This window comes from Otolemur garnettii, unplaced genomic scaffold (genome assembly GCF_000181295.1).
Source record: "Otolemur garnettii isolate 467f Iridium unplaced genomic scaffold, OtoGar3 scaffold00014, whole genome shotgun sequence".
Taxonomy (NCBI): Eukaryota; Metazoa; Chordata; class Mammalia; order Primates; family Galagidae; genus Otolemur; species Otolemur garnettii.
Window position 1 is genome coordinate 12,653,950 of NW_003852409.1, and position 22,551 is coordinate 12,676,500.

At 41.4% G+C, this 22,551-nt stretch overlaps 1 protein-coding gene across 1 annotated transcript in view; it reads right to left on the reverse strand.

Moving 5' to 3' along the window:
• Positions 1–22,551, reverse strand: part of CTNNAL1 (catenin alpha like 1) — a 70,373-nt gene that overhangs the window by 22,201 nt on the left and 25,621 nt on the right. The window contains exons 4-10 of the mRNA XM_023510507.1: positions 21,169–21,288; positions 17,912–18,001; positions 16,751–16,921; positions 12,827–13,027; positions 10,034–10,120; positions 6,354–6,512; positions 3,926–4,018 (exon numbers count right to left, since the gene is read on the reverse strand). Of these exons, the coding sequence (XP_023366275.1) occupies positions 3,926–4,018; positions 6,354–6,512; positions 10,034–10,120; positions 12,827–13,027; positions 16,751–16,921; positions 17,912–18,001; positions 21,169–21,288 (921 nt within the window). The remainder of the gene's footprint in view (positions 1–3,925; positions 4,019–6,353; positions 6,513–10,033; positions 10,121–12,826; positions 13,028–16,750; positions 16,922–17,911; positions 18,002–21,168; positions 21,289–22,551) is intronic.

The window sequence follows — 22,551 nt, forward strand, 5'->3', positions numbered from 1 at the left end:
GGTGAGAGTGGACGTGGGAACGGCAGCAGTGAAGGGGCAGTGGTGGTGTGGTGAGGTGGACGTGGGAACGGCAGCAGTGAAGGGGCAGTGGCGGTGTGGTGAGAGTAGATGTGGGAACAGCAGCAGTGACAGCGGCAGTGGTAATTAACAATGGTGGTAGCAGTTGTTATTGTGGCAGTTGTAGCAGTGGTGATAGCAGCAGTGGCAGTGGTGGGATTGATAGCAGTGGTGATGTTAGCAGCCACGAAACAGTGGCAGTGGTAGTGGCCACAGCTGTGGTGGTAGTAATTGTGACACTGGTGGGTATAGTAACTGGCAGCAGTATTAGTGGCAGTAGTAGCAATGACGGTAGCAACAGATACTACACCAGTGAGTACATGACAGATACATACTTAAGATACTGTGTTAGGTGCCTGATAAATACTATCTTTCCTAAATAAGCAGCATTCCCATTTTATTGGTAAAGAAACAGTCTACACGCAGCTGATACTTGAACTCAGATCTCCCTAGCTCCTAAGTCTAGGCTCTTTCCACATCATGGCCTCTCTCATGAAACACACATTTAAACATAAAATAAGCAATAATCATTCTGGTACTTTTACATCCCACCATATAGGCTAAAGAAGTGTCCTGAATAAATAAATGAATTTCTGCAGAGACACCTATGTCTTCCTCAAGATCTGTTTGGTCAACCCACTGGACACACTGAGATGACCTCTCCCAGCCTCGCTGGTAGACAGGTATGGCTATGTGAGTGTGTTTTGCCCACTTGACTGTGGGCTACCAATTCCATGGCCAGCCTGGCCCAACCTCCCTCATGCTCCTCAGTGCTCTGTCCCTTCCACATGTGATGGCTCAATGCACAGGACCCAGCAGGGACTCTGAGGTCCCAGGGACTGGAGAGCCACGAGATGGAAGGAGCCTGGCTCACCTGAGGAAGAAAGCCATGCCACCAACCAGGACTCGATGTAAGTCAGAAATAAACTGCCATTGTGTTAAGTCATTGAGATTTGGGGGTTTTAGATTTTATCTTATATTAGCTACCATGTGAATGAATGAATGAATGAACTACTATTTTATCTTTCATGTAATAATCATTTTAACACAAAGGACTTAACAAATGCAATTTGTAACACAGCCAGAAAATGGATGCCTAAGCTGAATCTTCACACACCTCCCGCCCTGATGTTCAGTAGAAATTACACTTCAACTCCCACCTCAAAACAGAACCTACTGACCTACTGAAATTTCCTGGTAGCCCATTAAATAACACACAGGAAAGATCAGGAGTTCGGAATTAGGAGTCTGGTTAGACACATGTCCCTTCTACTTTCACCACCTATCATGATACGAGGCATTGATTCTATCTACTTTCCAAGCTCACAGACGGGGGTATCATATCAAATGCTCATTCAATAAGTATAAACATTTTATAGACTCCATTGTGTGAAAAAATCATGCTAGGTGAAAGGGAAAAGGCACTGAAAAAGAAGGTAAATCCCCTCTATTATGAACCTTATATGCTAGTGTGAGTGTAGAACAATAAACAAGCACACAATTAAAATAATTATAAATTATGGTAAGTGCTATGAAGGAAACTAATACAACCATGTGACAGCGATGCATTCATGTTACTACCAAGTGAGCTGCTGTTTCATGAATTCATTATATAGGATTATTCACATGCACACAGATGTACATGGCTAACACACAGCTAGTCATCTACCTACTGTGTGCTAGGTACTGAGTCACCATCCCAGGCGCAGGGGAAACAGCTTGGGATGAAACAAATAAGTGTCCCTGTCTTCATGGGACTCATGTTATACTGGGGAGACAGACATTTAAAACAATTAAATCATAAGACATTTTATAAGAGATAAATGATATGCATAAAAATAAAGGGTAGCAGGGTAGAGGGTACAGGGTAGTCACAGTATCTTGAATTAGGGGGTTGATAAAAAGGTGAGGGAGACACAAGGAAGTCGTTTGGGATGAGGTGGGAGCATTTCTGGTATGTTCGAGGAAGGTTAAAAGCAAGTAAGCCAGAGGAACAGATAGATGGTCATACACAAGAGGAAGTGGCCAGGTAATGGAAAAGCATATATGATAAGGGCTGGACTTTCTTCTGAGTGAGAAAGGAGAGCTTTCAGGAGATGGAGATGATCAGAGCCAGGCCAGCTGACACAATTAGTACCTTTGAAAGAATTACAACCAGGTGCCCCTCCAGGCACAGGCCCATGGACCAGGCACAGGGCCTGCCAAGCAGAATAAGCCTCACCTTCAGGGGAAATAAGCATATAACTCGCCAGTGGACCACAGGGTAGATCTCAGCACTGCTGCCTTCTCAATGAGGGGCCTTTGTACAGTGTGCAAACTGTTCAACTAGGCCCTGAATAGGATCTAACATTTTGTTTTCTTTTTGATCTAACATTTCAAAGGAAATATAAAAATAGCATTGCTAAAGCAGAGCTATCCAGAATAAATACAAATTATCCCACAGGGATGCTCTATTTCCTTAAATTATCCTTTTGTGAGACAGTTGGCAAAGACTAGAAGAGGAGGCTGAGGCCATGGCAACCGAAAAAGCTTCTTAAGTTATAGAAGTTATTAACAACAGACTCTGCCACCATCCCAGGGAAGAAAACATGGCTATTCCTAATATCTCTGCTGCAGTAGAAACAGTACACCAAAAAATGCAACCAGATGGCAACCAGGGCCTGAGGACAGGAGAGAGAGCTGATTGCATGTGGCAGGAGAGTCAAATGCTCAGTTCTGCTGACATACACATTTGCAGCCAAGGCAAGTAGGGACCCCTGTGTAGATAAGCAAATATTGAAGCCCTGGTTTCTCCCAATAAACAGTGACCCCCTGGTTGTAATACAATGTTCAGCAGATGATCACGGTGGAGGTTCCCTCACAGTTCCTGCTTCTACCACAAGCCTTTGACACTGTCTATGGAGTAGCAGGAGATCATCTCTTCCAACACCCAACACGATTCACCCAGCCGACACAAACCACCATTCTGTCTAGGTCACTTTTCCTGTTTTCAAAACTCCAGGGACTCAACTTCTACCACCCAATACTGCAGTTCAGGAGCAAGTCTTTTTGGCTGACAGAAATAAAAGAACACCTGGAAAACCCACATTTTAGAGCTTAGACTTTAAGAAAGGAAAGTCTGTCCTTCGCTTTTCCCCATTAATTTGACAGGGACGATGTTAAGTGGAATATTAGTTTCAAAAAGGTTTTACAAATTATAAAGACAAAGTAACACCTATTCTATAAAAAATCCAGGGGGAAAAAACTCACAATGCTCCCAAAAGAACAAGCAGAACTTTCATTTCTATACATTCTCACATTGTCATTTTCACATATATTTAGATTTTATATAGTAGCAACTGTAGTATACACACAAATCTATAGCCCACTTTTTTCGCTTAACATTTTAACAAAACATTTTTTTGATGTTGCTAAATTCTGGTGATCATTATTTTAATATCATATAAAGTATTATTTGCTTAATTTAAGATAGTATTTTGTGTCCAACTGAATCTTATTGTAAGTAATGGTGGAACCAACATCATTTTATTTTGCTTTTGAATCTCCTAATTATTAGGTTGAAACATGAATATTTTTCTGGCTTGTTACATAATGATAACAATCTCCAAACATGTTATAACAGCCTGCATTGTCAACAGCTTCATTCAAAATAGATATAAACTAGGACATCAGTTAAATGAGCCAATCTCCAGTTTGGCAGATGACCAGAGAATCCAATGAAGGGTCATCCACGACCCATTACACACCAATGAAAATTCCATTACCTTTCTTTCTCTCAATAGTTATACAAAACCATATGAACTTTCCTTCTTCGCAATTTATTATGACCCAATATATTAGAGAAGGGAACAGTCTGCTGTTTCCATACCTGTTGGCCAGTCACCTGAAATGTCTCTTCTGCATGTATACAGGTTATTTCAAGAGGTTCTGTCCCAGACACGTGTCGCAATAATCGACAGGTCTGTAAGAAGAGACGTCTATAGTCAACTTTCACATTCTCAACTTTCACAGTACATATCATTTTATAATTAAAAAGAAAAGAAAATGTATTAAAATACACTTAGGCACTGAGATTATTATATTACATATAGTATTATATTTTTAGAATGCTTTTAATATACTGTCACTAACACATTCTCTAGGAATAAAACAGGTACAAATAAAGGTATAGGATATTGTTTCTACTTCCTATCTAACCAGGGCAAGGTGATCACAGAATACTGGCACAAGAAAAATCTCAAGGATCTATGGATGCCCACATATTTTCTGTGTAAAGAAATTCAGCTCAGAGGAGTGACCTTGCCCAAGGCCTCACAGCTAAACTATGTCAGAATGACTACAGGCTACACATTCTATCAACAAACATTACTTCCTCTCTTCATGATTATTTAATCAAGCACACCTTTCACTGCAGCCAGTGGACCAGGGTAATGAGCTGAGAGCCTCTATCAGAGGAAATTATTAAAAAGCTTAAGGCTTAAAACAGAAAATTAGAAAAAATTAAAAAGATTTGCTACAGGATTCCGAAAACTAGCCAGTTTCCCTACAGCCACAGTATTTGGTTTATAGATGCAAAAGCATCAAATCTGTCAAATGGAGGCGCTGTATCTACAGTCATTTTAAGAATGTTTGAAGAAGTTTCTAGGCTTCTAGGTAATCAAGTAAAGGAGAGGAAGCTAAACCAGTTAGTAAAGGTTCCAGGGTTCATTAGATAACGTGAAGACCATGAGGCGGCTCCTATCTGTGCACCTATGCACATGTTGGCTAGCACATACCTCACATATACAAGGTATATGCGGGTTAAGTTTATTTTTTTTAATTTTTATTTCATTTTTTTTTTTTTTTTTGAGACAGAGTCTCACTTTGCTGTCCTAGGTAGAGTGCCGTAGCATCATAGCTCACAGCAATCTCAAACTCTTGGGCCCAAGCGATTCTCTTGCCTCAGCCTCCCAAGTAGCTGTGACTACAGGCACCTGCCATAACACCCAGCTATTTTTAGAGATGGGGGTCTCCCTCTTGCTCAGGCTGGTCTTGAACTCCTGAGCTCAAGCAACCCACCTGCCTCGGCTAGGCAATCCCAGAGTGCTAGGATTACAGGTGTGAGCCACCGTACCCAACCAGCTGTGTAGCATTTTTAAAAGGTAGAAGACTCAGAATGTCAATTGATAAGCCAAATTAGAATTACAACAAAACTGGCAGGTAAGGCATCAGTACTACATAACAGTTTTGGGCAGGGCAGGAAAGGCTCGGGGAAGGAACAGTGTGCTGGCTGCCTTCTCCTTCTCCTTCCTTCTCCATTCTCCTCCCTTCTCAAATGAGCTCTCTGCCCTGGGAGACTGACCTGCATGGTCTACAGCTGTATTTGGCCGATGGGCAGTCCCAGCAACAGATGAGCAGGAATGAGGAGACAGAGGACCTCGACATCCACACGCCTCACCTGCAGAAACCACTCTGGCTGTGTCTGGGCCTAGTCCTAAAATCACCTCTTAAGGAAGGCAGTTCTCTGAAAGGCTTCTAGGTTCCACATTCCCCTGTTCATCTGGGCCTGGGGATGGTACCCCTACTCTGCTACCACTAGCCCCTATTACTCTCTTATGATTTCCTCCACACCCTGTCTATGCAGTTGTGAAAAGCTCCTTTATTAAACCCTCTTCAAATTATCTTAATTTGAGCATGCCATCTCTTCCCTGCTGAGACCCTGACAGATTCAAACAGAAATGAGGTCATGGCTCGGCGCCTATAGCTCAACCGGCTAAGGCGCCAGCCACGTACACCTAAGGTGGCAGGTTCGAATCCCCAGCCCGGACCTGCCAAACAACAATGACGGCTGCAACCAAAAAAAAATAGCCGGGCGTTGTGGCGGGCGCCTGTGGTCCCAGCTACTTGGGAGGCAGAGGCAGGAGACTCGCTTGAGCCCAGGAGTTGGAGGTTGCTGTGAGCTGTAATGCCATAGCACTCTACCCAAGGGGACAGCTTGAGGCTCTGTCTCAAAAAAAAAAAAAAAAAAAAAATGAGGTCATATAACGTACCTCCACTGCTCTGCTTCAAATCTAACCTTTCTGAGAGGATAAAGGAAAAGAAGATTAAGAAGTTCATTTGTGGGTTTAGGCATTTTTTGTTTTAGAGGCCAGACAATTGTAGGACTAGAATATACATATGCTATCCCTTTAAGATTCCAAAGGAGAGAGAGAAAAGGCTCCAACAAGTTAACCAAACACTGTATTCATGTCATATAAAATTTCCTCATTGTAATAGACCTGTCAATAATTTCATTAGCAATCAAATCTATCACTCACCTCAACAAGCTGCTCTTTCTGTTCAGAGAGTTTACAGGCATAATCAGCCAAAGCTTCTAAATTTCCTTCTACTCCAGTAAGTTTTAATGCTTTTAGAACCACATGATCAGCATGGTATTTTAATAGATCTGCTGCCAGCTGTGTAGCTGTACTATGAAGCTGCAAAGGGAGGGCGTGAAGGGTTATCAGGAAAGAAAACAAAAAAGGTTTTGTGACCAACCACCTCATAAGCACTTTAAAAACTAAAGAGTAGAAACCTCAAGCAACCCCACTTGTTCCAGTGAGGGGAAAACGTGCAGTTCCCTGAGGTCATGGCAGGAGTTATGTCACACGGGGGAGCCTACAGGTCCTCCCAAGGGCAGGAGTGATGTCTAATTCATCCTTGATCCCCTGGTGCAGCAGTAATGCTGTTGGAGTAGCCTGGTCCCTTTTTCATCCTATTATCAGCCAGCTGTTTCCTACCCAGCTTCCCCCTTAGTTAAGAAGCTTCTGGTGAGGTATAGAACAGGACTCAGAGTATGGTATTCAGAGTACTAAGAGGAAAATCTATGGCAGTTCATGATCATTAATGAGATACTTCTGGAAAAGTTTTGATGTGAGATTCAGGCAATTAGGTATTCAGTAAAATTTGTTGACACCTCCACCATGGCTAGCACTGTACTAGTATAGACAGCTGGATGTACATGAGGAGTAGGACCTGATCCCTGCCCTCAGGGAGGCTGCAGTCTGTCTGTATCTGCTTTGCAGAACTTTACTCTCTAACTCTATGAACAAACTGGGCCCCAGGATAATAGAAATAATAGATAAAAAGATAACAAAAGCCCTGAGGCTTTATTTAACTTTGGTGGAATGGGCTTTAAACATTACTCACATTTGGACACTATGAACTCTGAAATCTTTTCTTCTTATCCTGCCTTTTTTGTTTTTCTTTTGACCTTGCCTCTTTTTTTTTTTTCCTTAATGATGTGACAGGTTATTTGGGGGTTGTCCAGAAACAGATAATTTTTAATAACATTGTTCCAAGAAAAATCTGACTTTGAATTAAGCACATTTGAATGGAGTGATTCCTTTTTCTCTGGAAGTAGTCCACTGTCAATTCAAATTACAGGACTTTCTACAAAATTAACAATAGGACAGTCTGCATGCATGCAACCAAATGAGAATAATTATAGTCAGAAACAAAGACATTAAAACCACTTTCCTTTGGGAACTAAATGCCAAGTAAGAATTTTAAAAGGATTTAGCTTAACCTGCAGGGCCATTATTTTACAGACTATGAGGCAGGTCCAGGGAGATTGAGTGACTTGCCAAGGTCATGTAACTCTAACAAATGGTTCTGGAGACAATTCATTAACAACCAAAAGGAGGAGGGGAGAGCAGATGTGAAGTTCATGCTCTGTGCAATGTCCAGACAGCAGCTTTCTATATATTATCTCCCTTAATCCTCATAGAAAATCTTCGAGGGTGATGTATTTATACCCATTTAAGAGACTAAGAAAAAGAAGCCGGTGGAAAATCGTTCAGTCTATCACCAAAGGATTTTATCCTACACTCACAGCCATGATGTTAACAACAGTTAACAGTGAATAGGCTGGAATAAAATGCTTTAAAAAAGGCCTGTCCTTCTACATTTAACAGGTGTTCCAATGGAGGTTTCAACAGAGGTATCAGGACCCAAGAAGATGTAAAACAGATCACCACATATGTAATTTATGAAGAAAATTCAAAAACCAGTTTCATTTTCTTTTTTTCATTCTTTTTATATTTCAGATTAGTAAGAGGACACAACCCATTAGGCTATATAATTTACACATGACAGATGAAAATCAGAGTTATGATTGCGTCCTGCACCAGGGAGTGTGCCATACACCCATGCTTTGTACCCACTGGGCAGGAAGCTATTGGACCTCTCCTCTCCCCCAACCCCCACCACTTGCAATTTCGTTTTCTTGAGTCCTTGACCCCTCTTCAAAAAAAAAGAATTAAGAAATTATAAAGCGAAGGGAAAGGAGAGTTTTTGTGAGGCAGCTTTTTTGGGAGAACTGATGGGCGTACAGACACATTTCAAAGTAGGGGGAACAACATGACATGGGAGTTGATGGCTGAGGACAGGAAAGCCTCCCCAGAGCACACTACAGTACCCATCCAAGTCAGCTTTCCACACCTGCCCAGCCCAAAGCCATGTTATAAAGGCACTGGTCACTAAGCACTTTGTCTCCCAGCTTCTTCTCTTCTCTCCCTTGTTCTACAACCTGGCAAAAAACATGAAGAGTAGCCACAGAATAGAGAGTGAGGGGAGTGAGGAGGGAGAAGAGACCACATCTTCCCCACAAGCTCTAGGCCGGGTGGGGAGTAGTGAACAGGGGAGAAGTCTGCAACTGAATGAATACTGACATGCTAATTGATATTGGGTACTGGAGTGAACATTCTAATTTTTGAGCTGAGATTGTGTTTTATGACTTAAAGCAGGAATTCGTAAACTTCTCTGTGAAAGGCCAGACAGTAAATATTCCAGGCTTTTCAGGCCACACAGGCTCTATTTAGAACTACCCGACTCTGCTGCTGTAGTGTGAAAACAGCAGACGTGTGCACAAAAGGGCAGGGCTGAGCCCCCAAAGACTCTACTTACAAAAACCAGACAGCCCAATCACAGCTTATGAATCTCTGAGTTAAAGTGACCAGAGGACTTCCAATTACCTAAGAGTAGCCAAATAAGTCATAAGATGACCAAGATTTCTCTTCAACCAAAAAAGTATCTTTATTTTTTTTATTTATTTATTTTTTAAGACAGTCTCAAGCTGTCACCCTGGGTAGAGTGCCATAGCATCACAGCTCACAATAACCTCAAACTCTTGGGCTTAAGCAATTCTCTTGCCTCAGCCTCCCAAGTAGCTGGGACTGCAGGCGCCCGCCACAATGCCCAGCTATTTTTGGTTGCAGTTGTCATTGTTATTTAGCTGGCCCAGGCTGGGTTCAAACCCTCCAGCCTTGGTGTGTATGTATATAATATACATTGTGTGTGAACGTGTGTGTGTGTGTGTGTGTGTGTGTGTGTGTGTGGCTGGCTTCTTCCACTCAGTATAATGTCTTAGTGATTCATCCCTATTATTACAAGCAGCAGTATTATTCATTTTTATTGCTAAGTGGTGTTTGGTAGAGTTATTTCAAAATTCATTTATCAATTCCATATTGACATAAATCTAGGTTTGTATCCAATTTTTGGCTATTATAAACAAAGCTGCTATAAGCATTCACGTAAAGGCTTTGAAAACGATGGCACTAATGGTGGCTTCAAAATAACTATGTCAAAGAAAACTTTTAAAAGCAATTCCTAGGCGACACCTCTGGCTCAGTGAGTAGGGCGCTGGCCCCATATACCAAGGGTGGCGGGTTCAAACCCAGCCCCAGCCAAACTACCGGCATTGTGGTGGGCGCCTGTAGTCCCAGCTACTTGGGAGGCTGAGGCAAGAGAATCGCCTAAGCCCAGGAGTTGAAAATTGCTGTGAGCTGTGTGATGCCAGGGCACTCTACCAAGGGTGATAAAATGAGACTCTGTCTCTACCAAAAAAAAAAAAAAAAAACATTTTCTAGGCAACTGGGCATATATTTATTTCATATATACCACACAACGTGAAAATTAGCAAAGAATTTTCAGACACTAAATTTCAAAGTATACTTACTTCTTTCTTAAGTTCATTAAGACTGTGACCAATTTTCAAAATACCGAGTTCCAGTTCTTCAGTGATGCTTTTTGTTTTCTTGCTTTGCTACAAAGTTTGAAAAGTATATAAAAATAAAAAGGACATATGTAGTGTTGCCTCATCTTTTTAATCTGTTAATTCCAATTTTATGCGTACAATAAGTTACAATAAATTTTAACATCATCTTGTGAACTTTTAGTAAAATTTTTGAAATTTTCTTATTTAAGGATAGAGTAGAAAATAACATTTTAGTTGTTTAGTTATATTTTTCCCATGCTAACTATAAATAGGTAAAGTTTTAAAAGCTAATTTTCTTTAATAAATTCATCATGTCTAAAACTGATTTCTTTTATTTCTGCCTAGCAGTTCACCCTTCCCTCTTAACCTAGACAAAAATCAAAATCCTATTCATCTTTAAGACTTTACACAATGTCTCCTTCTCAGATAGGCCTTCTCAGATATCCGATCTAAATCCAATCTCTTATTAACTGTACGAACCTTCCTCTAAGTAACCATCCTAGTTTGCAATTACATATTTATTTGGGGGGCTATTTTTGTTTGTTTTAAATCTGTCTTCCTGGCTCGGCGCCTATAGCTCAACCGGCTAAGGCGCCAGCCACGTACACCTAAGGTGGCGGGTTCAAATCCCCAACCCGGACCCGCCAAACAACAATGATGGCTGCAACCAAAAAAAAAAAAAATAGCCGGGCGTTGTGGCGGGCGCCTGTGGTCCCAGCTGCTTGGGAGGCGGAGGCAGGAGACTCGCTTGAGCCCAGGAGTTGGAGGTTGCTGTGAGCTGTAATGCCACGGCACTCTACCCAGGGGGACAGCTTGAGGCTCTGTCTCAAAAAAAAAAAAAAAAATCTGTCTTCCTTTACCAGGCCCTAGCATTTCCCATGCAAGCTGGGTTCACGTCTACTCTACTCACCACTAAATGAATCCAAGTACTTGGCATAGCAAGTGGCAGGTAGCTGGTGTTCAATTCTTTGCATGAGTAAATCAAAATTGTATGTCCATACCTCCATGATGCCCTCTCCATTCCTTTCCTTAACCATAAATGCATCCTTCTTCAAACCCCCTTAACACCTTCTCTCAGAACACTTAACAAAGCTTTCTATACTTGTCTCACAGCTTCCGACAGAGTTCTACATAGTAAAATTCTTGCAGGCAAAGACTTTGCCTTATTCATCTTGAGATTTCTGGTGCTGAACATATAAAAAGCACTCAGTAACAAATGCTGGAAAAAACAAATGTATGAAAAACAAAAGGGTGGCTCAAAGGTTGCCACATATACATACATAGGCAAAATGGGAAATTTTAGCTAAATGTACCTTTATTTACAAAATGTTCATAACAAATTTTTTTACAAAATATTTCTCTATGTATTGATATGGAAATATTAAAAATGCAAAATACAAGTTTGTTAATTTTTCCTATGTATGGCAAACTTTGAGACACCTGTGTATGGTGCGTGCAAAATCCAAGATCTGAGCACTTGGCATCATCATAGCTCACTCAACCTCAAACTACTGGACTCAAATGATCTTCCTGCCTCATCCTTCCAATTATCTAGGGAGACAGGAAGCATCTTTCTGCCTGGCTATTTACTATAGAGACAGGGTCTCACTCTTGCTCAGGCTGGTTTTGAACTCCTGGGCTCAATTGATCCTCCCAGCTCAGCCTCCCAAAGTGCTAGGATTACAGGTGTGAGGCACCATGCCCAGCCATAAGAAACCCTTCACTATGAGTGCTGGGAATAACATTTCACATTGAAGCAGTCTACACTTCAGATTATATATCACACAAATAATTCCAACTAAACACAAAATATAGCTAAAATTTCTTACACCACTCTACTTTAGGGCAACAGTCCCCATTACCATAAGCATTTGTATTGTTATAAGAAAATATCTGAGGAATCTGTGATTCATATCTACTTTCATTCATAAATCAATTTATTTACAAGGATCATGACTTCCAGATTTGTTCTATCCTCGTATGTTGTAAGCCATGTTAAATACTTTTTGACAAAGGCTAGGTCTAAGAAATAAATAAATAGTGCCAAAGACACGTCCCAGAGCTCTGTCCGTCCATTTTACAATCCATCTGCTATAAGAAATTGTGCATACACTTCCGGTGCTGGCCCACTCTGTCAGTCCTGGCCACTCTTGCCCAGATAGCCTCCTGTTTTAAGCACACCCGGTGCCTATTTAGTACTCATGGAGCAGCTGCCTGCCAATCTGAGACCAGGAATCTGTGCAAGGGTGAAAAATCTTTTACCTGCCAGCTGATCTACTCTTGTCTTCACTGCTAGATCTCAGTAAGTTTTCTCAAGTGTTGTACCTGCAATCCTCAGCTGTCCTCAGAATTAAGAACTATGCATATCTGAATGCTCCAGCAGAAAGACTCAAGTCCCAGAAACCTCTAGGTGGGGTCTACTTCACTGCTCTTCATGGTGAAGAAGCATTTTGGGGAGTTATTTTCCAGAGGTGAGTTTGGTAGAAGAGTGGGGACAAGAGGGTCAACTAGTGATGGTGACAAAGACACAGAATCCAGACTGGCCTGGATGAGAAACAGTGGGCCTGAAAATGTCGAGTAGTGTGAGAGCTTCATCAGAAGCCTGGCTGGGCCAGCTAGGAGGGAAAAGGGATGAGTTGTCTTGTCCCATTCTAGACCCAATCCACACTCCTGGTGATTACGTTAGTTTCGTATCTCTCAAAACTTTAAGGAAAAACTATATATAAGATTTACTTTGATGAAAAAAGTTCTTACAGCTTGAATCCACACCGACATGAACTGCTGCACTTCTGTTCTTGCCTGAGTTGACAGTTCCAAGATGCGTTCCCTGTGCTCATGGCTGGTGTACGCAGAATCAGTGAAGTCCTCTGTACGCTCCAAGATGACTTCCAGTGCTGCAGAAAGGTTCTCTTTGGACTGAAAATAAAGATTCTCCTGAAGAGCTTCAATATTCATCTGAGAACAAAAAGGATACGCACCCATGTGGATCAATATTATAACCTGACCAAAATGCACAGTGATTTCTAACAGCACCTAGGCTAACGCTAGCAGTTTCTTTCCCAGGCAAAAGAGAAATAGAGCCTTCAATAACAACTGTATTTTCTAGTAACCAAAAAGGACACATTGCTCAAGAGCCATTGAAGGCCATGCAAAGCTTCATTCCCAGAGTCATCAACTCGCCTAGGAGATTAGTGAGTCCTAAGGCAGGAAGCGCATCATCATATAGCAACTGGTAGGAAAAATGAGCCGCCTCCAGGTGAAGGATTTGCATCTGAAAAACTGCCTAGGCAAAGTCCTAGAAGATACCATCCAAATAGTAAGACGTGCTGAGCCCAGAGGGATGGGTGTGGAAGGTGTGGGGTGTGACTGGGACTGCAGAAGGCATCAAATTTTCCTTCATTAGCTCAGCAAAGGTTCTCCTAGTCACCTAAATGGTCTTCCTACATTTTGTTTTATGACCCCCCAATAGCACCTCACTGGCCCAAACATCATCTACCAGGAGGCCTGCATAATCTCTCCAAAATACAAACCTGATATTGCCATCTCCCTCTAATTAGTTCTTCGCCATCTATAGAGACTCCAGCCCAAAATTCTATGGTACAGAACAAAATCTTCTTTTTTTTTTTTTTGGGACAGAGCCTCAAGCTGTCCCCCTGGGTAGAGTGCTGTGGCATCACAGCTCACAGCAACCTCCAACTCCTGGGCTCAAGCGAGTCTCCTGCCTCAGCCTCCCAAGTAGCTGGGACCACAGGTGCCCGCCACAACACCTGGCTATTTTTTGTTTGCAGCCGTCATTGTTGTTTTGGTGGGCCAGGCTGGATTCGAACCCGCCACCTTAGGTGTATGTGGCTGGCACCTTAGCACTTGAGCCACAGGCACTGAGCCAAAACAAAATCTTCTATGGCAGCAATCCCCAACCTTTTGTCACCAGGGACTGGTTTCAGGGAAAACAATTTGTCCACAGATGGGGAGTGGGTAGTGGCAGATAGAAAATCTCATGCCCCTGCTGATGCGACAGGATGCAGAACTCAGGCCCCAGACAATCCTTCACTTCAGCCACCCTCTTTGGTGTTCCTTGACTGTGTGATGAATGAGCACATATTCGTATTTGGATGGTATCTTCTAGGACTTTGCCTAGGCAATTTTTCAGATGCAAATCCTTCACCTGGAGGCAGCTCATTTTTCCTACCAGTTGCTACATGATGACACGCTTTCTGCCTTAGGATTCACTAATCTCCTAGGTGAGTTGTTGACTCTGGGAATGAAGCTTTGCATGGCCTTCGATGGCTTTTGAGCAATGTGTCCTTTTTGGTTCCTGGAAAATGCAGTTATTATTGGAGGCTTAATAGACTTGTGCAATCTTTCTCTGGCTTAGCTTTCTAAGATACATTTTGTCACTTCTGCCTTGTCAACCTGTATTTCATGAACTATGTTACAGAGACAACTTGGGCCAACAGGCAATAAACAGTGATGGTCAATGTCATGGTTACAATGAATGTGATAAGGATTGCTTACATCTGTGTAGCACTTTCAAGTCCTTTCACAAATATTATTTTGAGTTAATCCTTACATATGACCGTTTTAATGTGATCTATGAAAATACCAAAGTTAAGGAAGGTCAAGAGGCTAAAGGGGAATGCTTGTTTCCCCTTCTCCTCTTGTCCGATTTGTGTCCAGTAATCAGTCCATTCTAGGTAAAGAGAGATTTCTTTTTAAGCTAAGAATGTGGATGATATAGTAAGGTATGGAATTGACCATGAAAATCTGAGAATTTCAACAGAATTAAAACATAAAAATCAGGTTGATCTAACACCATTTATGTTAGGATTTCTCTTTAAAAAGAACCTAGACATGTTTTTAACTGGGCAAAGTGGCTCACTCCTATAATCTTAGCACTCCAGGAGGCCGAGGCAGGAGGATCTCTTGAGCTCAGGGGTTCAAGACCAGCCTGAGCAAGAGTGAGACTGACCTCTACCAAAATAGCAAAAATTAGCCAGGCAGCTTGGCAGGCACCTATAGTCCCACCTACTGAGAAGACTGAGGCAGAAGGATTGCTTGAGGCCAGGAATTTGAGGTTGCTATGAGGTAGGCTGATACCATGATACTCTAGTGTGGGTAGGCAAAAAAATAGAGATTTTGATGTTTTTAAGATAGCAACTCAGTAGAGTTTTGTGGGGGTTTTGAAGGCTACTCATTGACAGTTTCATAAGATCTGTTCATAAATTCACAGCACCAAACACAATCAAGTATCCAGTTTCCCTCTACAGATTATATTCTTTTTTTTTTTTTGCAGTTTTTGGCCAGGGCTGGGTTTGAACTCACCACCTCCGGCATATGGGGCCAGTGCCCTACTCCTCTGAGTCACAGGCACTGCCCCAGATTATACTTTTCATCAAAACAAAAGTGAAATGCCAAAGAGATAACCAAGACTGAACCTGTTCATCATGGTGCTGCCTCTGGGAAGCCTGATCAGGAAAGGGCAGACGCCACAAGCAGGGGCTGCTCCTCCCCCCACCCCCAGCCCGGAAGTGCACAGGCAGAGTGAAAGCCAACCTGACTGATTTCTCTCATTAGCCTTCGACCTTTGATAACACATCTCCTCCCTCAGCATTTACAAAAAGAGGAGAAAAATAATCCCTAAGATCCCTTTCAGCAATAAAAAGGGTCCTTGCAGCCTCTTTTCCCTCAGGAAGAGACTTAGGGGTAGGACTGGCATCAGGATAAACAAACCCAGAGGTGTAAACTCAAAGGTCATGGACTCTGGGATTAGAGAGTCCTGTACCTAAAGATACGTTCCCTCCTATTAGCTTTCCTCCTCAAAAAAAAACTGGAGGTGATTACATCTACCTAAAAGGCCAATTAGGAATTAAACAGAATACTTATTAAGAGTACAGTCCTTAAAAAGACATATTCTTCTATTACTTTCTTTCATCCCATGTTCCTACTTGACCTTCACACAATTAGAAGTCAAAGTGAACTAAGATGAAAACATACCACCCTTGTCGCAGCCCTGTCTAGAAGAGAGGCGGGTAGCCCTCAGCATATCAGACAACTTCCTAGAGTCTTAGTTTTTCTATCTAGTAAATCAAGGGATTGTACTAGATGATTTCCTAGGGTTGTCCTGACTCAGATATTGCTTTTATCCAAAAAATTACCTTCACCATCTCTCTGATTTCTGATGAGAAATTGGTCACAATGACTAGTTTCCAAGTCTAGTTCTTGAGAGGATTATCTGAGTTCATACATTTAAAGTACTCAGAACATAGCTGGCACAGAGTAAAGACTCTCAAAGTATCAATCTTATAGCACAAGGAGGAGCACATATTCCAGTAGAAATGATATGCAACCTATCGTCATCCATGGATAGTCTGACACTACTCAAAAAATAAGAAGGGAACATCCTTCTAAATGTTCGGATAGGAATGGGAAAGGTGCAGCCAGACCACACAGCTAAATACGGATGGAGTAACTGCTATAACCAAAGACCAGCATTCTTGGTACATATAACACTAAGCCAAATATTGCTGAACATTAGGTTTGAACATAGTGGCACTGCTTTAAAAAGATAGTCTCTGCTTTTGAAGCATTATTCTAAAGCATTATACAAAAATATGAACATTATGGATAACAATGTTCCTTTAAAAGAAAAAAATCAAAATACATTGTCTTTATTTTTACCTTGAATTCTTTAATTCCGGTAAAAATACTGATAGATGAAATGTCAGTCTCTCCATTCAGCTTGCAGTCAGTCACAATCTCAATGACCTTATCCAATGCTAATTTCATACGATCAAATACTCCTTCTTTGTTTTTATGGGCAGATTCACAGTTGGGATGTCTGAGACACGTCTTCGAAACAATTGAAAATTTTTACTTTAATATTTGATCCATATGGTTAACACACAAAATCTTACAGAGAACATGTCATGCTAATAAAAATGGTTCTTTACCAAAATCTCCTGCGTCCCTGGCTCACCCAGCTGCTTCTCCTCACTAAAGTGGAAGCAGGATGAGTAAAAAGCGATAGCAAGGTTAAATGAAAAATGCAGAGTGCAAAACTAAACCTTTACACTTCAATAATAAGGTCAATTAAAATTTTTGCAAGGGTGAAAAAAAAAAACCCTATCTCTTCATCATATGCAAGGACTAAAAAAGGAGAAAAACTAAACAGAGATATAATGACCGTGGATGCACCTTTGACTTTTAAAAAATGATGTAAACAAAAAGCTACCCAAAGGCCTCCATAGAACACAGACTTCCAAGTGGGCTCCATGAAGTCTGTTTTTGTGACTTCACTGATCCTAGTATAAATATTCTCAAAAGAAAAGGCAATTCTAAACAAAGTGCTAATGAGACATTTACTAGCTCATTGTTGAACTGCATCACCAACTTGCTGGCCAACTGCTGTTTGGATTGACTATTTTGTTGGAAGTAGAAAAGGAATCAGAGAAATGAATGTACAGAATAAACAAAGGGCCGACTTCACACTCCACTGTTACTTAACAGATCCTGACTTGCTCTGCTTTTTCTAGAGCTTGTGGCTCTGAAAGTGGAAGATTCCTGCAGGTAGTAACTGAGTCTGACAGGCTGTGATTCACAGTACCTAATATATCACCTTCTGCTTAGCTGCTCAATCTGCTGACTTGTAGATTAATTACCATTTGATTGGGGAAGAAAGTTTAGCACCCTTATAAATAATAACTGAGAGTTGACTATTTAGGCCTATGTTCTAAGTTACCGCTTTGATCTTTTTAAAAATGTAAAATATGTTAACTAAATGCTTTTAATCAAGTTTTCTATTTATCAATGTATAACACAGTAAGAACAAAATCTTCTTACCTTTGAAGCTGTGAGAAGCATCATGGTACACTTTTCAAGAACTGCCCTAGCTGCTGCCATTTTTGCTTTTTTCTTTTCATCTTTCAAGTCCTAAATATGAAATAAAATCACTGAGCAGTCTAAGGTCACATAAACAATCCAGCTTCTTGAAAAATCATGAATAATTACCCAACAATAATACTCAAACATTCAGTAACACTGGTAAGCAAAAACAACCTGTGGGTGTAGGTGACAATGCATCGAGTGTATATGCCACATGTAACACTTGTAAGCCACAAACAGCACTGTCCACTGGAGAGTGATAGCAAGTGACCGAAAAAATGACATCTCAAGGGCAGTACCTGTGGCTCAAAGGAGTAGGACACCAGCCCCATATACCCGAGGTGGTGGGTTCAAACCCAGCCCCAGCCAAAATTGCAAAAAAAAAAAAAAAAATGACATCTCAACTGGAAAGGGCTGGTCCACAGGACAAAATAAAACCAGATGGCCCAAGAAGCACTAAGCAAAGCATCCCAGCATCTCCAAAAGCATTTGCCCAGGCTTGGGACCTTCTACTACCTTGGCCCATGGCACCACCATCTCTTACTGGGTTACAATAATAGGCTCTCAAGTGGTCTCCCTGCCTCTACCTTGGCTCCCTACAAACTATTCTCAATGTGGCAGCTAGAGAGATACTATTAAATTATGTCAGGAAATATCCCTTGCCTACTTAAAACATTCAGTGGCTCCTCATTTTAATTAAAGCCAAAGCTCTTACCCAGTATGGCCTCCCCAGTACTTCTCTGACGTCATCTTCACCCTCACTCACTCTGATCCGCCCACCGGCCTCCTGGGTGTTCTTTGAACACATGACGCATGTTTCTGTTTTATTGTCTGCCTCCTCCCACCCCCCACTAAAATGTAAGCTCCATGAGTACAGAAGTTTTTGTCTCTTTATTTACTGTTAAATCCCCAACACCTAGAACAGTACCTGGTTCACAGGAAGCAGCTGGTGAATATTTGCTGAGTAAACTGAATGAATAAATCTGGACTACAGCTCTTTTCAGAGTACTCTGACCATACTAAGGAGAAAGCATCTGAGCCCTGGACGCAGATTCCATAAAAACAATCCAGGAGCAGCACTTGTCATACACATCGATATTGAAGTGGCTGCTAGTAAGTTTCAGGGGTTCCAAATGTGATGAGTTAAATTTTAAAACATAGATAACTCTTCAGCCAAAGTATATACACGTTTTAAAGTGTTGGACCACAATCTTATAAGAATCAAAAAAAAAAAAGTTCTCCAAACCAAATGTCTAACTACAAATCAAACTAATGGTTATGTCCAGAGGCTGAAGAGGATCCTGTGGGAAGTCTAACTGAAGGATGGTAACTTTAGAACCTACACATCATGTCATGCTTTCTCAAGTGATCCAGAAACTGTTAGATAAGCTGTTATTATGATGAAAGTACTCTAGCAAATAATTTTTACATGGAAAGAGAGAGAAAGAGGAGAAAGTTAAAGAGAAAGAGAAAGAAAAGAAAAATTATTTTATTGGCCAGGGTAGAGGGGTTCACGCTTATAGTCCCAGCACTCTGGGAGGCTGAGGTGGGAGGATTGTTTGAGGTCAAAAGTTTGAGACCAGCCTAAGCAAAGTGAGACACTGTCTCTATTAAAAAAAGAAAATTAGCCAGGTGTGGCAGTGTGCACCTATAGTCCCAGCTACTCAGGAAGCTGAGGCAGGAGGATAGCTTGAGCCCAGGTGTCTGAGGTTGCTGTGCACTAGACCAAGGCCATGGCACGCTAGCCCAGACAACAGAGCAAGACTCTGTCTCCAAAAGAAAAAATTATTTTATAAAGAACAATGTTGGCAGAACAGAAAAGGAAACTATAAGATGCCAATAGAAACAGCTTAGGTATTAGAGACCGATGCCATCATCCAGCCTGTTGCTCTTTAGGCCAATAACCATCACCCAACTCTAACTGCAACTAGGAAATTTCTATGTCCAAAACTAAGAGAACAGACTATGGTACTATACTCAGAAGCATCTCAAAAAATGACCAATTATTATATAGGTGTCCATCAAGTTCAAGTGCAATTTAAGATAGTTTTAAATTTTAAATTGCACACGAACTTTATGGACACCATGTATATTTAACCTGCTGACAAGGTAGACTCATACACAAATATCCCAAAGGGCAAAGTCAATCCTGGATATAACAGGACCTTCCACCTGCCTAAATTTAAGAGCTCATATTCTGAATTGAGGTACAGACCCATGATGAATTAATATTATGTTGTAGTTTAGAATCAGACATAACTAAGTTCAATCTCTAGCATCGTGACCTTGAGAAAGTTTATTATCCACTCAGGTTCAGTTCTGTCACATGTAAAACAGAAATGATAATACCTACCTTACGGAGATGTCTCCAGAATTAAATGGGATCATGTGTATTAAGTATCTAACAAATAGCCAGTGAAAATAAATAATGGCTTGAGTTATTACTATTAATCTAATGTGGTAAGAATAACAGAAACATGCTAATGAGAGACTATAAGAATACATATGATAGGCTTGGCACCTGTGGCTCAGCAGCAGGGCGCCAGCCACATACACTGGGGCTGGTGGGTTTGAACCTGGACTAGGCCTGCTAAACAACAATGGCAACTACAAAAACAACAACAAATAGCTGGGCATTGTGGCAGGCGCTGTAGTCCCAGCTACTTGGGAGGCTGAAGCAAGAGAATCGCTTAAACCCAAGAGTTAGAGGTTGCTGTGAGCTGTAATACCACAGCACTCTACTAAGGGCGACATAGTGAGACTCTGTCTCAAAAAAAAAAAAAGAAAACATATGATGACTCAACTTACTTGTGTGAGCTGTAATACCACAGCACTCTACTAAGGGGGACATAGTGAGACTCTGTCTCAAAAAAAAAAAAAGAAAACATATGATGACTCAACTTACTTGTCTGAGCGCAGGTAGAGGAGCTAAATGAAAAGCTTCATAAAAGAGCAAAGTCTTAAGTTGCGCCCTGAAGGAAGTAAGACCTTTCCCACTGTGTAAGGTGGGGACATAATTAATTGTTACATGTGCACACAAAAGGGTATACAGAGCTACTTACTTTATCCTAGCTTATGTACAAAAGGCTTTTAAGATCAAGATTATAGATTTAATAAGGATAGAAACCAACATAAATGATTCCAAAGATCACACCTCCATCCAAACTAAACAATACTCATTTATCTGAAGGTTTTAAAATGTGGTAAATACATACATTTTGCCTATCTCCAGTCAGATGTGCAAACTCCACCATTTCATTTCCAAATTGACTAAATATTTGGACAAACTCTTGAAAGCTATTCACTCTCTCTAGTCTTTCCATAGTTGCAAGAACCTGTAAAACAGAGAATATTTCATTAGCAAGTGATAGATAGGAAAGGGATCGAGATTGCCAAGGCTGAGGATGGAGGGGAGAAAAAAGGAAATTCTAAATTCTAGGGGAAAGCTGAAGAAGAAGACAGAGAAGGAGGAGCTCAGGGAGTGGAGGCGGAGTGAGGGTAGGAAGCACTTAGGGAATGACTCGTTTTAGGATGAGGAGACGTAGGCTTACTAGAAAAGGAAAAAGCAAAAGGATAAACAAAACAACAAAATATACAAATGGAGGGATCACCTATGCAGCCAAGTCTGGAGAAGGTGGGAATGGGCAGGACTGCAGTAATCCGACGGTCAGAGACTTGGGAAAGGGTAAGGATGAAGGATGACACACAGAAGCCTCGAGGCTCCATGAACTGAGAGAACATGAACCCTAATCTTCCCAAGAAAGCAGAAAGAAGGTCATCTGTGAGTGAAGAGTGGAAGGCAGGTTTGGGACCCTGAGAGCAAGAAAACAGTCTGCATCAGTTGGGAAGGGCCTCTGTTGAATAAAATCACTGGCCAAGAAGCTTTGGGCAGTCGGGGGTGGACAGGGTGTGGACCTGTCGCAGAGCCAGTAGACAGTGCATTGGGTTCTCTTGACATAAGAAATAAGGTAAATAGATGTGAAACATATTTTCAAATACTTTTCTTTAAAATAACACTACTGGATTAGTTTTAGTCAGACCAAGAGAAGCTAAAAAAAACACAGATATCCTGCGTTTACTTATTTTTAATGAGGATATGATGAATATTTGTCATGTTAATCTACCCTGGCAGCTCAGGAAGTCCAGGAGACTAACACAGATAAGGCCACATTACCACCCCTGAGCAGAGCTGCTGTCTTCCAGAGAGGAAGGTTGTTTCTCTGCCCCTGGTACTGCCAGATTCACATCTCCAATTACTTTTTAAACTTACATTTTTGATTCACTCCACACTTCTCGAGTGTTTTGACCTCAAACCCTACCAGCACCCCCCTTCCCTGGCTGGCTGCCCTCCTCCCTGCCTAATGGAGGATCCAGGGAAAGAAGAGGCTGTGTTCATATGGGGTTCCTGAGGCACAACCATTACCCAGGAGACTGCTAGGAGTTCTGGACAGGAAGAGCATAAATCCATCCTCTACACATTGTGATTAATCAGTAACAGTTAGGGATTCTGCGTACAGAAATTTTGTAGCTGTGGATAGTTATGGTTTCTACTCATTTTGTCATAAGTTTACTCTCTGATTTGGAAAACCAAAAAGGGC